At 36.4% G+C, this 16,458-nt stretch overlaps 1 protein-coding gene across 3 annotated transcripts in view; it reads left to right on the top strand.

Annotated features, from left to right (window-relative positions):
* The first annotated feature begins 742 nt into the window (after positions 1 to 742).
* LOC123865323 (mediator of DNA damage checkpoint protein 1-like) overlaps positions 743 to 16,458 on the top strand; it is a 37,699-nt gene continuing 21,983 nt past the window's right edge. The window contains exons 1-10 of one of the 3 annotated variants that reach the window (XM_045906287.1): positions 743 to 1,268; positions 1,997 to 2,506; positions 5,683 to 5,895; positions 6,174 to 6,235; positions 6,964 to 7,164; positions 7,544 to 7,641; positions 8,017 to 8,164; positions 10,959 to 11,104; positions 12,080 to 12,230; positions 13,057 to 13,200. In XM_045906287.1, coding sequence (XP_045762243.1) covers positions 1,112 to 1,268; positions 1,997 to 2,506; positions 5,683 to 5,895; positions 6,174 to 6,235; positions 6,964 to 7,164; positions 7,544 to 7,641; positions 8,017 to 8,164; positions 10,959 to 11,104; positions 12,080 to 12,230; positions 13,057 to 13,200 — 1,830 coding nt within the window. In that variant the 5' untranslated portion in view covers positions 743 to 1,111. Of the gene's footprint in view, positions 1,269 to 1,996; positions 2,507 to 3,554; positions 3,672 to 5,682; positions 5,896 to 6,173; positions 6,236 to 6,963; positions 7,165 to 7,543; positions 7,642 to 8,016; positions 8,165 to 10,958; positions 11,105 to 12,079; positions 12,231 to 13,056; positions 13,201 to 16,458 lie in introns of all 3 variants that reach the window. The other 2 variants (XM_045906285.1, XM_045906286.1) reach the window with 2 other exon arrangements.

The following is a 16,458-nucleotide window of genomic DNA, read 5'->3' as shown; positions in this document are numbered from 1 at the left end:
CTTGTGTGTTTTATTGAATTTATATCAATTTTTAACTGACTTCAAAAAGGAGGACGTTCTCAATTCGTCAGAATCTTTTTATTATTTTTTATCTAAAATCATATTTTAAATACGAAAAGTCTGTTTGTAACCTACCAGTTTGTCGCAACGGATATAACGCAATTTTTATTTTCTTGGATATCGTAAGGCTTGGAGCGTGACTAGAGTATTCAGAATAACCACCCGACTTTTTAGTTCGGAAAATCAGTCTCCACGGTTTTTAAAAATCTAAATTCTCACGTGCATCAGCTAATGCAAATATGAAATCTATTGAAATAATATTTATAAAATCATAATCCTTCCTTTTGGCTTTGCCGCAGTCGGGTAAAAATGTAAATTCATCGAAATGTAGCGGTAACTTGGAGAGAAGTACGCGACAGATCGGGGTGGGGTAGCGCGGGTGCGTGGCGTCCCTCACCACATACTCCGATTGCCATCTTGACCTGTCGCGCAAAGAGAATATAATCACTACGTTTTTACTGTCGCGTACTATACTATATTCCTTGCTTTTTCTTTTCGCACTACGAACGTAGTCTATTTCATTCAATTTGACAAATATTTGTCACAAAGCTGGATCCAACATTGGTACTTTGACTAAATTCTACGCCAAGGTTTAGGTTGATAGTGTGGATTTTCCGTTAACCATAGACAAAAAAGTCTTAGATGTACCATAAACCATGAATAAACCAATAGTCATAGACCAGAAAAAAAGTGTGGCGTCGTCTGAGCGGATGTTGTTTATGATCGACATTTTCCTGTGAAAATAGTACTTTTGTTGGACTTGAATTGTATGTAATTTAGGGTATTTTACCAATTACCTTACAATATTTTGCGTTATTCAGGATAAAGACATGCTCTCACGAAAAGGGAATCCAAAATTATTCTTTTGGAAATAATCTGAGGACATTTTTAGACTAAGTTTTTTTTCGTTGCCAATATAGCGGGAAATCTACGTTGTGACGCGCACAAACTCTGTTAATTTGTAGCGAAGGCTGGTGAAGTGTCGTAACATATTGTTATGTGGTTATTTACGCTCTGACAGTGGATCTTGGTGGTATATTTAGATTTGACAATGTCAGACGAAATGGCGGTTGGTGATAAGGGACCAAGTGAAGAAAATAAAGTTGGTGGTGAAGATGCGGAGATGGAGACGACGGACTCCGTGGCGTCCTCGGAGCCCCCCATAGAAACTACAGGGGCCGAGCCTCAGCAATCTGCACCTGTGGAAGGTATTTTGACTTTCACATAACCTCTCATCTCTGTGTTGACATACATTCAATAAAAGTCTTACTGGCAAAAAAATTTCCAGATTCTCTTGTTAGTGATTAAAATCCCTATTTTTTACAAAAGCACTACTTATATGCCTTGTTAAATTGATTAAACACATATTTCATGGATAGAAGAGTATTAACATATAAGATTGTTAATGAATTATGTATTTCTATTTAATAGCTTAATGCAGCTTACAGCATTTTGTTTCAAATCATTTTAGAAACAAATATCATATCAGTTTAAAAACAAATATTAGTTGTATATAAATCTATTACACTTTGGCTATTGCGAGTTGATAATACAAAAATATTTGATTTCGCATCAAGCGAAAGTATTTGTGAGTTTTTTGGTGATTCAGCCATTTTTTGTTTTGTTGAACTTTATTTCTAATACATGTACATTATGTTTGAATTATTAAATACATAATTTGCATCACATCAATCAAAGAGATAATTCTAATTTGAAAGGGCTTGGACAGCGGCATCTATGATGCTTTTAAAGAAAGAAAGATCCTCATAGGCCACTCATCTAAAAGCATGTGTATAGTTTTGGCAAAGAGAGCCAGGACTTGGTATGCCGACTAGAGGCATGTGTAAGTTCCTCGCCTTAATAAATATGAACTGGCCATTCTAGTTATATTATGTAAAACAAAATAAACAAAAACTTACCTTTCAATTCTTTATAGTACCACTGCCACCCGATGCAGAGGACGATCCTCCAGAAACCATTGCGGCTATCAGAGAAGAACTAGGTATCAAAGATGACAATTTACCCAAAAGTGACAATGTAGTAAAAACTGACACTGACACAAAACATAAAATTGAAATGGTACATGAAATTACAGTGGAACACAAAAGTGACGAGGAAGTACAAGATAATGACATATACACAGATGATGTGTTTAAACAAGACAATGACGTCAAAGCTATACTTGAGGATGAAGGGCAGAGTATAGTCCGTGTGGAAAACACTAAAATTGATGAGGACAAGATTTTGGCTAGTGAGGGAAAAGTTACAAAAGAGGTAGATGTTCAGCTAGAAAAAGATGACCAAGATGACATTACCCCTACTATAGAAGCTTCTAGAGGCATGAAGCGTAGAGCATCTGCTGCATTCAGTGACGATGGCATGGAAGAGTTTAAGGGCTTTGATAATTGCGAGCCAAGCAGCCTGGCCGACTATAGTCGCATTGTTGGTAAGTGTATAATTTTTATTTAATTGTAGCATTATTTCAATGAATCACTTGGCTCCACTATAGAAAGAGTGAGCACTTTTTTATTAATGCTGTATTCACTGAAAAAAAAAATCATTTGAACTTAACATATCTGTAATTCCAAGGTGCTTTATGCTCAAATTTGAGATTATTAGAGAGAAATTTTAATCCAGAATGGAATCTGGGACCCCCACCCTCACATCCTCCCTTAATCCCCCATAAAATCAAATTGATGCTCGCTCTTTCTATAGTAAGCCCAATTTCAAAAACCAAAAACCACTTTAGTATTCACTTTACACAAATTAATGCTTGGGTTAAACTAAAAAGGAGTAGGTGAAATGAAAATTGAGATGTTATAGTAAAAGTACAAAATAAAGTACTTGTGAATTGAACTGGCGAGCAATAAAATTAAACATGAGTAAATTATTATGGTATTGTACCAAACCAGTGGTAAATTATTTTGACGACTCAAAAGCACTTGTAAAAGTTCATTTGAATAAAAATCTATTGTATTCTATTCTATTCATGTGAAGCAAATTTCATTACTTTATTTCTCCCCAGTTTAGAATCCTTTTAATATTTAGCTTTAGTTGAAACAATCTGTAATGCCCCCTCTTCACTTGAGTGCAATCACAGCGCAACATCCGTGAACCATCTGTGAACCGTGGCCACCCATCCTCACTTGTCCGTACCTTTTGCGCTAGCATTCGCTTGTGAGTGAGTCAAGAGCTGGCATTAGAATGTATTCATGTTTTCCTGCTTTTAGTAATAAACAAATTTTTGACAAAACTATTCCATGACATACAAATCTCACAATAATTTGGTCCGACTTTCTCATAAACAATATAAGACTATTTTACATTTTTATACCTACTGCTCAGACAAAATCTTAAACTTCTAATATGTAAACAAAAAGTTTAGTTTAAAATGTCATGTATAGCATATTGCACGAACAGCTATATACATAGAAAATCTTATTCATTATGTATACAGAAGTCACAGTGTAAAATGTAAATTTCATGCATATCAGAAGAGGAGAGAAGGGTAAAGCGCAGGCCCTCTGAGTCCAGCGAGTCTGGCGAGGACGGGTTCAAAGGTTTCGACCTGATCCAACACAGCAACTTGACTGGTTACTATCAAGTCTTAGGTAAGACTTAATAGTTAAGTGGGCAACATGCTTGTTTTTATTTAGAGGGTTCTGTAGGGTGTGTTTTGTAGTGATTTCAGAGAACTAAATTTATCAGACTTTAAAGAATGTGTTCCATAGCTGATTGTATATAAGGATCGAACCACAGTCTATGAACATAACATATTTTAGTATGCTATCAGCATAGATAACCATGGTGAAAGAAAAGACCAGGGTTTATTCAAATTTTCTTGTACATCACTTGGAATACTAATCCACATGATTTCAATCCAGTAATAAATAAATAGTGGTTGTATTATTCCAAAAGTGATAGTCACAAATATATCGTAAGAAACACTAGTTGTCCTGCATGAAATGAATCAATTTTGATTTTTACACAACTGTCAGCGAGTTTCTTTATTCCACCATACACCTGATAACAATGCTTAAATAGATTTGGATGTGTGGGGTATTATTAGAATCCTTACCAGTGTCACCCTCCTTACCAGTGTCACTCGGGAGGGTGACACTGGTAAGTGTTGAACTTATTTTGAAAAAAAAAATCATTTTGGCTGTAGGGCAATTTCAAATTTTTACTTTTTAGTTCTTTTTTTGGCAGTTTTTAGTTTTTTTTTTTCAATTCTTTTAATTAAGGCTTGTCGGAAATCTGGAATAGATCTCTGGAATACTATTGGATTAAAGTAAATTAAATATCTCTAATACTTTTGTCAAAATAAATTATGTATAATTATAATTATTATATAAGATAAGATATTATAATTATATTATAATTATAATTATTACAGATCAATTCAATTTTTTTGCATCAATGTGGGTGTGTGTGCCTACAGATGGTACAAAATTTTGGTCTTTCTAGGGTTCTTTTTTAGGGTTCCGTACCTCAAAAGGCAAAATGGAACCCTTATAGGATCACTTTGTTGTCTGGCTGTGTGTCAAGAACACCTATAGGGTACTTCCGGTTGACCTAGAATCATGAAATTTGGCAGGTAAAGTAAGTAAGACTTACAGCACAAGCAAAGAAAAAAATCTGAAAACTGAATTTGTTATTACATCACAATAAAATTAAAATGAACAAATAATTAGTATTTTCAATTTTCAAAGTAAGATAACTATACTAAATACATTCTAAAACAGATTTTTATTTATTTATATGCATAATAGCTTTTTATTGATCATGCAAAATGTCGAAAAAAAATACCCGAGTACTGAACCCTCAGTGCACGAGTCTGACTCGCACTTGGCAGGTTTTTGTACACTACTCAGTCATATGCCTAATGTTCAGATTGGAGTACTTGTCTTATGCACACTTCATTATAATAATCATATCTAACTAAAGTCTCATTATTACCCGAGGAATTGTGTACATTGCACCTCTACTAATAAAATAATACACCTTAACTAACATTGTATATTGATTTAAAATTTATATGTGACTAATACAAGATGTGCAAGTACTCCATCTAATAAGAGATTTTGGTATTGTAATTGATCAAACAAACGCAAGTTGTTACAAAAGTGATGTGGGAAACCTGCTAATTAAGATGACAAGTAGCTGTAGCAAGTGGTGTGTAGATCATTGAAGCATAACAGCAAGCTTATCCTAAATGTCTTATTATTGTTTATTTTTCATTATGACCTGTCTGTGAAAAAGTTCCCACCTAAAAGGGATGGTGCCTGCTAATCAAATCGCCAATTTTTTATCAAATGCTCGCTTAGTATGGGAACTTGTATGAAATCCATAGATGTCACCTCATAACTTCCTCTTCTTTTCATCATACTTTTTTAGTTAAATCGATAATTCAAGATGATTAGCAAACTAACAGTGGATGTGGATTTTACGAATTTTTGAAGTTATTAATAAATAATTACTACAGGCTACAGACCCTATGCACTCCACTATCACAACCTGTAGCTATGCATCCTCAATCCTTACACATTTTTGGTAGAAAGGCTGCCTCATACAAAACTACAATAAATAATGTCATGTAATAAACAAAGAAATTATTCGCAGAACGTCTAGAAGCAGAGGTGTCGGCAGCTGTGAAGACCTACAAACCGTTGAAGACGGTAATGGCCGCGCCTACGCCTCGGGCCAGCAAACGCGCGCGCCAGGACATGGGGCGGGCCAAGTGGTCGGGTCCTCTCGAGGAGGAGGTCTCAGCCTTTGTGAAGAGCTTCCTCGACGACGGCGTCAAAGCGGGCAAGAGACAGCGCCAAGGCACTGGTGAGTTTTGAAGTGAAGCTTTGTCATGGATAATTGGGTATCGATAAAATTTTATAGGGGCAATAAACTAAATGAAATCTGTTAAAACTGCAGTGGCATTTGATCCAAAACACAAACTTTGGACTCAATTTTAGCATATTTTTAAGCCATTTTGCTTGGAAATGAGTTACAGATTTTTATTTAGGGGGCCATAATATCTGAATTAAACACCATATTCTTTGCCAGCTCCTCAATTATGTGGTTGACTGTAATGTAACTGTAATTTTTAATTGTTATAGATAGTTCGAGACCATCATCAGCTCTATCGTCGAGATCGGACGACGCGGCGATGAACCCTGATGTAAGAAATCTTTACTTTTAAAAGTCTTCCAACTGCACTGGCTCAGCGAACTCATAGAAATTCATAGACTGTCTTGTGCTACAACTAGGCAATCAGCTCTTCGATAGTCGTGCAGTTTTTGCGAGTTTGGTCTCCCAGTGATACCTACTTTCAACGGGTTGTAAGATTTTTTTTAACGAAGTATATAGGCTTGCGCTTGATTGCAATCACACCAAACAGGAGATGATGCAGGGTGCGGTGGAGCGTGCCTGCCGAGAAAGTGCCTATTAACTCTTCTTTTGAAGGTGCCAGTATTATAGCTAGCGGGAAAAACAGAAGCTGGGGCATTCAAGATTAAAACTCTTATGTTTGTATTATATGACATTCAAGATCAGTGTCAGGGTCAGTGTAATGGTGGCCATATACGTTACGAGAAATCGTTACGATCAGACTGTACAGTTCGAACGGTACCAATAAATCGCTACATGTATGTATGTACAACTGTACAGTTTTATAACATACATGTAGCGATTTATCGGTACCGTTCGAACTGTACAGTCTGATCGTAACGATTTCTCGTAACGTATATGGCCACCTTTAGGGTGCGTAAAAATACGTGCTTTTCGTTATGTCTAATTTATATAATCAGTCAACTTTTCACAACTTTGCCCGGCCTAAATATGTTATATAATGCCAGATTATTTGATTATAGCATTTTAACGAGCAACGTTATCCATTGTGTATGTCAGGGGTCGTCGGCGGGGCGCACGGCGCGGCGCGCGACGGCGGCGCCGGAGATGTCGTCGCCGCTGCTGCGCGTGCCGCTGGAGCGCGGCTGGAAGCGCGAGCTGGTGTACCGCGCCGCGCAGGCCTCGACCGACCCGCCGCGCCGCAACGCCGACATCTACTACTACACGCCGCAGGGGAAGAAGCTGCGCTCCACCAGGGAAGTAAGTTGTTCGGGTGCTAACTGCCATTTTGGCGCGGTAGTTGCCGGTATAGACTACCGCACTACCAGGGTAGCAGGGCCAAAGGGTCCCGAGAAGACATGCATCGGGTTATGAATTAATCTAACAGGTTCTGATGGGCCATGGGTGCTTCGACAAATACCTGCAAAATGTAAGATGTCATATGGAATGTGGTGTGTGTCCATGCGTCCGGCGGCCAGCAAGAGGGAGGGTGAGATTGCAGATTGTGCCCAAATTACTAAGAAGAATGAGTCAACCAATATTCCAAAAAATTCAAAATATTTGAAATAAAATATTTGGTGGACTTGGCTTATATTCAAAAGAGACCGAATTTATTTATAGTACATATTGTTGGTTTTAGGTCTCGGAACACTTGTCGGGCACTGGCTTAACAATAGAGAACTTCTCATTCTTCAAAGAACCACTAGGACTTGATGATCCCGACAAGGAAATTATACGGTAAGTGAAAAATTATTAATGAATTAGAGTAGGCTCCTCAGGGTGTACAATGTGTTTCGTTAGGTGGATTCTATATGGGGCAGTAACAGATTATATGCATCGTCTCGACAGACTCCTGCATATATTAAAGTTGTACATGTGACTGTTTAGTCCACAATTCAAACTAATTTGAATAGAATATGAAACACTCTTCCAGCATTAGTTTTCCTTTCCAATTTTAATAAGGGGAACCTTCAAGTCAAGAATGAATAGGCAATCTTCTAGGCAAGCGCGCTCCATCTTAGGCTGCATCATTACTTGCCTACAAGTCATTTAATAGTCGTTTTACTCCCTTGTTGAACAATTTACTATTTCAAAGTGTAACATTTGTTCCAGGGACGCGAAAATTAATCGCCGTGTGGAGTCGCCGGTGCCGGCCGCGACGCCGCCCGCAGTGGAAGGCAAGAGGACACCGAAGCCCAAACCGCCCAAGGGAGCCAGCCCTGAACCCACCACTCCCAAGTCTCCGCCTGCTAAGATTAAAGTAAGCCATTCTTCAAGACAAGATACAGTTCTCGTCTTTAATGAAAGCCATACTGCCGTCCTAAAGCTAAAGTGTCGTTAACTACCAAAACCAAGTTTCGAGATATGATCAAAAAAGCGCGAATTTATAAAGAAATGATGCCATTTGACAACTAATAAACGTATACGAAACTTGAAACTATAGAAATGTAGAGCAAACAGAGCACTTTCGAATAGCTGTATTTTTAAGTTTCTAGAGTAAATAATAATTATAGCAGGAGAGTTTTGGCTTTTTAGTCTAGCATTTTTTCTAACAACGGCTTATATTTACATAACTTAAATGTCGTTAGATTACCCTTTAAGACGTTTATGGCTTGGATTGCATTTACTTTTTGTATCTTTTTACGGAACTTAAAAAGATTATATAATTTCTAAAGTAAAATGACTCTAAAAGACTTTAGCGACATTATATGTTAGGTTATGATCCTAAAAACTATCAATAACAAAACACTTAAATGCGGCTCTTGTAATTTAAACACATTTTAGTCTAGAACAATAGAAATGATTTGTTTCCAGTAGCGGTTTTTGGGGAGACTTGCTAAACTAAAATGTGGCTTATTACAAAAGATCGCACCGTAGCGACGTTTTAGGTTAGCATTGTTTATAAATATTTGAGGTTTTCCAATGAAAGTGACGGTAACTACAACAATTGAAAGATCATCAGTCCGAAAGTACCCATGCTCGTCTAGAATCTCCGTTATGTACCGATGAGCAGTCAGTGATCCCTGTTCACGAGCTCCTCCAGTCCGGGAAACACACACAAATTCGATTTTTCCGTCGATTGACATGCCACCCCAGAACATGCTCGATCCCCCGCCATATTCTACTCTTTCTTCTATGCAAGCCTGAACAAATCATTCGCCTTGTCTTCTGTACACTCTCTTTCGCCCGTCATAATAAAATAAAGATACTCTTGTCTCATCCGAGAAGAGTCCAGCCCTCCATTGGTCGAGGGTTCAGTTGACATGCTCACGGGCAAATTGCAACCTTTCCCTTCGATGCTGTGCAGTTAATTTCCGACCCCTAGCAGGTACGCGGACCGCAATTTTCTTCTCTCGCAACCTTCTTCTAATCGTAGACGTGCTCACTGTAGCTCTGCGAACTTCTCGGAGCTGCCGTTGCAGCTCAACGACATTAAGGAATCGATTGCGCGAAGAAGATATCACAATAAAGCGGTCGTCTCTTTCGGATGTGCAGCATCGTTGACCTGATCTTTGCCTCCGGATGTAGCCCCCAGTCTCTTGAAACCGTTGGAATACCCGCTGCACGGAAAAACGACTCAAATTAAGTTGCCGTGCCACATCACATTGTCGCATCCCTGATCACAGTAGTGCAACCACTTGAGCGGCTTCTTCAGCCGTAGTGTCCATCTTGAGGGTTAGTTTTCTTGCGGTTAGGGTTAACGTCAACTCTCAACCTCTTCAACGTTTGGATGGTGAATGACCTTATTTTTTACTTATACTGGCCATTTTATAGCCCATGAAGTTCAAACAAGCCGTGGTCCCTGTAATGAGGATTTTTGCAACATTTTCTTTGACGTCCCGTATTCAGAAGGTTTATATCGTTTATGAAATGTAACTATTATTTGATAAAAGGTCGTTAAACGTTCTTTGCATTGATATCAATAGTGTTTGGGTTAGATGTACGGCCTTGGTAATATTACAGGTTAAAGCCTCATTTTCAGAGGTGCGATTTTTGTGACGCCGAGTGTACTTTAGCATTATGAAATCGTAGTTTGTTTGCTTGCTGAAAAGCTACTTCATTTTATACACATAGAAAAAACAATTTTAAAACATGAAATGTTTTTGCAGTATTACAATAAATATTTGAAACAACAAAAAGACACACCTCTTACGGCGAGTCTTTTTGTTGTTCTTGCCACTAGTAGCTAGTTCATTATTGATTTATTTTAATATTAACCATTAATATAAATATAAATAATGACTAAATTGATTCACAATAAAGTTACAACCTGGCGAGATGCGGGAATAGTTAGAGACATTTAAGTTATGTATTGCGGGATAGAGTCATTTCAGTCTAGGAAACAATATTTTTTTGCAAAATATAACTAAACTGTAACGCGTTTATGTGTGATTAAAGATATTTTAGTCTAGCATTTTCGTTTAAAGACATTTAAGCTATGGAATTTAAGAAAAAAACCTTGTAGCAATAAAAATTAATGCCGCTTAGAAACATTTTAGACTGGCAATGTCAGTTAAATACGTTTAAGTATTGTTATTATATAAACAGGTAGTTACTTAACGACGTTCTTCATATTGCTATATCAAAAACTACAGCAGCTAGGAAAATACCGGTTAGATTGGTCGATAGAAAAAAAAATTCTGAGTAAGATAGTGTTAAAAAGTCAAATTTGACCAAATGTTGGTTAACGACGTTTTAGCTTGAGGAGGGCAGCATAAGAGACGTAATTGCCTAGTCACTAAACCGAGTGGTTAAGACGATCGCCACCTTTTCGGGAGGTTGGGGATTTGATCCCGGGCCTCTTAACCCATCGAAGTTATGTGCGTACTAAGCAATTAAATATCAGTTGCTTTGACGAAGAAAGAAAACGTCGTGATCAGCTTAGGCAAAGCCGTGCCGACAAAACGATGTACATTCCGGTATGATACCGCGTAAGAACCAATAAGATTTAATGGAACTGCCATACCATCTTAAACTGCGTCATCACTCACCACCAGGTGAGATTGTAGTCAAGGTCTTGTATCGGAATTTAAAAAAAAATCGTTTTATTGAAGGTAAAATCTATGGGTTCCCGGCTAAGCTCCAACGGAACAACGCCAAAGACTACGAAAAAGCCGCAGCCGCAAACGCAGCAAGCGCAGCCGCAACCCGCGACGACGCCTGCGGATAACAATAACACAGCCGCGTGGAAGAAACCCAGGTGACTACTATACTTGTGGCTGACTCACTATCATAATATGATTGTTCACTAAAATTACCGAACTATTTGTAATTTCTGTGATAGTGTTTTATCTACACAAAAGATTTAGTTGCATAGTTTTGTGGTGTTGTTGAGAATAAAATATGGATCTAATCAGTGACATTGTTTTGATACAACGGCATTCAAGATATACTTCAAAAATTGTCAAAAAAATTCTAAAAACAACATTTTTACTCTCAACAATACCCTAATTTAATGTTTTAAATGACTTCTATCTTCCATTTTTTTAGTGGTACACGGCATATTACTAACTCTTATTCACAATCAAATCAAGGAGAATTTTTATACATATTTCGCAAGCTGTGCGACTTTTCTATTTTTTTACATAACATATCTTTTTACGTTTGTGTATTTTGATAATAACTTGATTATTTTATTACCTAAGTGAAAAATTAAATACATATGTTTTAGGATGTGAAATAACTTAAAAAATGTGTTTGATTACCTGCTTGTAATACTTAGACTACTTATATAAAATTATATAATATGTTCACTAAATTTAATTTTTGTAAAAAATTACTTTTAACTATCACTAATTCCTTCACTTTTTTGATTTTTGGGAACCTAGATGTCATGTCTATAATTTCCTCCTGGGATTTGCTCTAATGATCACTATGTAATACTTGATGGGACATTTAGAACAAAAATTGTCAAAATACATTATTATAATTTTAAAAAAATATTCACAATGATCTGTTTAGTGTGTATGTACATAGATATTGTTGACTTTAAGGATGTCTTCAAATCAGAGGTGAAGCACATATAGGTGCACTTGTTGTGTTTAATAAAAATTCATGACGCATCGGCGTAAAGTCACTAGATCTTTTAACTCAAGTGTTATTTCACGTCCTAAAAGCGAAGTGTCGTATGTGTGTGGTGTCGCAATGGAGGGGTAATTGTCCGGACGGCAATTAGCCCTCCGGTGCGGGTACTGAGCGCCGCGGCGCAGGTAACACTGTGGTCCGGCAGGGGCCCGCCGCCGTTGCAGCCGCGCCCCGCGCCGCCGCCCGCGCCGCAACCCGCAACCACCCGGGACCACCACCAGGTGACTAACACTACTATACTGGTAACACTTTGAAATCCTATTAAAATGGTTCCTATGTCATCCCCAGGATGTAAGCTATCTTCGTGTCAGTCAAGATTGGTTAAACGATTGAGCTGTGAAAGAATTACAAAGACATAATCAGAGCTACTTTCGCAATTAATAACATAAGAATGGATCTAGATCGGTCACCGGTTAAGCTATTTTTCCCAAGTATTATAAACTCCAAATCCATGAAGTACTGGTGACTTGGAATAATGGTATCCATTTCAAAACCTGTAATAGAGTTTTGAATTTTTATAAAGCTCCAGAGATGGCGTTATATTAAGTTAGATCGCAATATATATTTTCTCTTTAATGGTACACATTGTTTTGACTGCTGCTACTGCAACTTTTTGGATTACAAACACTTCTGTGTCAATAAATATATACTTAAATAAACTTTTTGAGGTGAAAACGTCTATTTGCTTGCTAAGCCAGTCAACCTTTCCTGTCACGAAATACCATCAGACATTATTATTGCTGCCTACAGGCAACACCTTTAACTTCGGAGTTATGTTTGTTTTAAGCAATTAAAAATTTTCACCATTAAATCACCTGCTTTAATGGTGAAGGTAAACATCGTTAAGAAACCTGCACGCCTCAGAGTTCTCCACAAAATTCTCAAAAGTGTGTGAAGATTGCCAATCCGCACTTGGCTAGCGTGGTAGATAATTTTTTATCTTTTTATTTTTACTTAATAAAAAGTGAACATCACTAAAGTCCAAAGTACTGGATTAAATGCAACCAATATGCAATCAAATAGATGCATGAATGATCATGAAAGTATAGTTATGGGTATCACGTACAGCTAAATCGTCAGGTGCAGCAGCCGTGCTCGCTGACGTGCGGGCGCGGCGTGCCCACGCTGGCGTGCGCCGCGTGCCTGTGCCTCTACCACCCGCCGTGCGTCGGCTTCGTGTGCATCCCGCCACCGGATAGATTCATGTGCAAGGTATGGACAGTAGGGTAAAATTGGGAGTTGTAGCTCACGTCTCTAGATAAAGCGCGGCGCGTCTAGCGGTGTAGCTGCACCGCGCCGCGCATCGTATAGACGTGAGCTACAACTTCCAATTTCACGATCGATGTTAAATATAATCAGTAACAAGAGAATGATCAGGTTGTCACAAACTCCTCGAAGATGATTCAATGGTGATATTATTCTTGGATAGCCTACTTATCGCTATTGACATCTCATTTTAGCATTATTTGGATTTATATAAGTAATCGTTTATTTTAAATCGTTCAACAAATTACTTTTAATGTGTCAATTTCAGATAAATCCTAATGACTCAGCTTTATAAGGTTATTTATGAAAATCAGACGGTTTTAGTTACACATTAATCAGCTGATGGTATCAAGTCAACATACTTATTATTTATTCTTAATACGCGTGCGGAAACTTTAAGACCTTGATAATAAATGTTGGATTTCTTTGAGATCGTTGATATCAGAATACCATCGTATTCCTTATAGTTTAATATATGTACATGATGCAGCCCACACAAATTCCATTTTACAATAACAACGTCAACTAAATCATTAACTTTTAATATCATTTTTATTTGTTTATAATTATGATGATTACTTTGAGTTTTTGAAAAGGAATGACTTTCTTAGACCATGTACATGAATAAACTAAAGTCGTATTAATCAACAACTAATAAAAATATTGACTATACTTTGCTAGTCATACTTATATTACTAATCAACCCTTAACAAAAGGAAAGTAAATAAAAACTACTAGATATATATTTTTTTTTTTTTAGAAAATTTTATTATCGAGACACCATTTTCTTAAAACAAGCACGTTTTTTAATGCACATATTGAAGGATGGTATAAACAACTAAACACATCACTATTCGTTTCGTATTGTTCATACAAACTTAATAAGCTAGGGCAAGATTTATCTTCCAAATTATAAACACTATCGCAACCAAACATTTTCGATATCCACTGCACTTTTTCTACACCTTTAGCATAAACACGTTTATTATTTAAATAATTATTCATGTTTACATAATCTTTGTAGTTTAAGTATGAAATAAAACCTTCTTTCCAATGTATTCCTCTGTTTTTTTCTATCCAACAAACTTGTTTTCTTTCCGTTTTCGTTAAATTATAAAATGGGTATGGTGGCTTGATTAAATAAGTCTGGATATGGTTATTACACAATATAGCTATTTCTTTTACTATAAACTCATTGGAATCCGTCTTGAATCCTTGTACATCAATGATGACACTCATGACAACTTGCGAACAATATTACTTAAGGGTTTATATTCAAAGAGGCGATCGTTTATTATAAGACAATATGCTGATGTTTTATCCGGGATATCTTGCGAACTTTCAATTTCCAAACGTACGTCTACAGGTCCTGTCTTTAAATTCTCGTTTTGTCTTGAACAGTCAATTACAAACAGTGGTGCCTTTTCTTTAAATGTGATCAGATCAAACAACGGGTCAACAGGAAGATTATAATAAGACTGCCGAAATTGAGTGTACATTTCGTATAATATACTGTATTTATTTTCATCAAATTTCAAATTAAGTGAATCGTATGGGTAATACTGTGAATTTAAAAACAGTGTTACATTTGTTAATTTGCAATGATCAAATATAGAACTATCATTAGTCTTACTGTTTTTCCTATTAGTTTGTAGACCAAAAATAACATATCGAGGCTTTTCAAGTTGAGAAGTAGTTTTAATTGACCACGAATGTTTTGTAGTTTTAGGAAGTAAAGGATATTCATATAAATCCCAATTTCTGAATGCTATTTGAATAGGTTTGTCTTTTTCTAAATACTTAAGTAGTGAGAGTCTTTCACGATCCGAAACTTTTATATGCGGCACACGCCACTGAATTGTTCGTACTTCTATATCTATATTATCATCCTTGTGAATTGTTACACTATTTAAATTACTATTACTTCTATTCAGAATAAGTTCATGTTTACAGTTTATAATAATTTTATTATAATCCTCAGCAAATCCCATTATTTTATTCAATGGTATAACAGCATTAAAATATCCCTCTGTCATTTTAAAACCATCCATTTGCCAACCCCACAATGCTGCGACTTTGCTATCCCCCTCATTCATCGATATGTATGATTTTAATGTTGTGGTTATTCCAGGGTTTCTTACGCGATCTATTTCAATACCGTTCATTTCATACCTTATGTCTTGAAATAGAAACATAACAGGGTTATTAGTAAAATTTACAGGTTTCTTTATTTCTTTCCCCGATTGATCTTTTCCAGTCACTGTGGCAAAGCCTTCAACATAAATTGAACTATTACATGGTAATATGTATATGTCTTGCTGATGTATTGGAATGCGAATTTCATCATTTTCTTTAAAGCTGTTATTGTATGGATTGTACGTGTGGATCTCATAACTTTCGATAGAATTATCGAATACTGGGGTGTTATTAATATTTAGAATATTCATACTTTGAATCCGAGTGATCGGAGAAAATCTTTGTTTCTTTTTGTTACAATATTACGATTTGCTTTAATACGTGTACGCGCTTTAGTAGCAGGCAAATGATTGATTCTTTTCACCTCATATCCAAGTGTTTTATTAAACACTATCATTTTGCTCTACGTAAATGAAGTCTCAGTTGGATATTTTCTTCTCTAAAATCAATATTGTTACCGTTTTCGTCAATGATTTTAACAGTTATGGATGATATATTACTCTTATTAACAGGAAGATAAATAATATTTTTCGGAATTTCTATATATCGATATCCTGGAGGAACGTTAGGAATAAATTCATGAATAATATGTGATGCAAACCCATTATTAAATGATCCGAATATAAGATCACATTCGATCCTGATGACAGACAAGGGAAGAATGTTAACTGGATTAACAGACTCATGCCATTTATTTGCTTCAAGTTTTACATTTGGGAAACCAAGTAAGCGTCCTAAACTGTTTTCTACGTCAAAATGTACAGTTTTGGAACAAAAAAGCGAGCATGTTAAAGTATTATTATTTGGTTTTATTTCAATTTCACAGTTGTCTAACTTACTCGCAAGATATTCTCTTATGTCATATAAATCATAAGTACCATATGGAATTTTTAAATATTTACATTCATCACCATATGCAAATATGTTATTGCTATGATTTATGTTTGGTATTGAGTTCAGAGCAGAAAAATATAATAAACCGCATTCATATTCACCATCGAGAATAAG

Source organism: Maniola jurtina, chromosome 5 (assembly GCF_905333055.1).
Source record: "Maniola jurtina chromosome 5, ilManJurt1.1, whole genome shotgun sequence".
In the NCBI taxonomy this organism is placed as follows: domain Eukaryota; kingdom Metazoa; phylum Arthropoda; class Insecta; order Lepidoptera; family Nymphalidae; genus Maniola; species Maniola jurtina.
The sequence above is the reverse complement of the archived record's forward strand: the minus strand, read 5'-3'. Positions and strand labels throughout refer to the sequence as shown.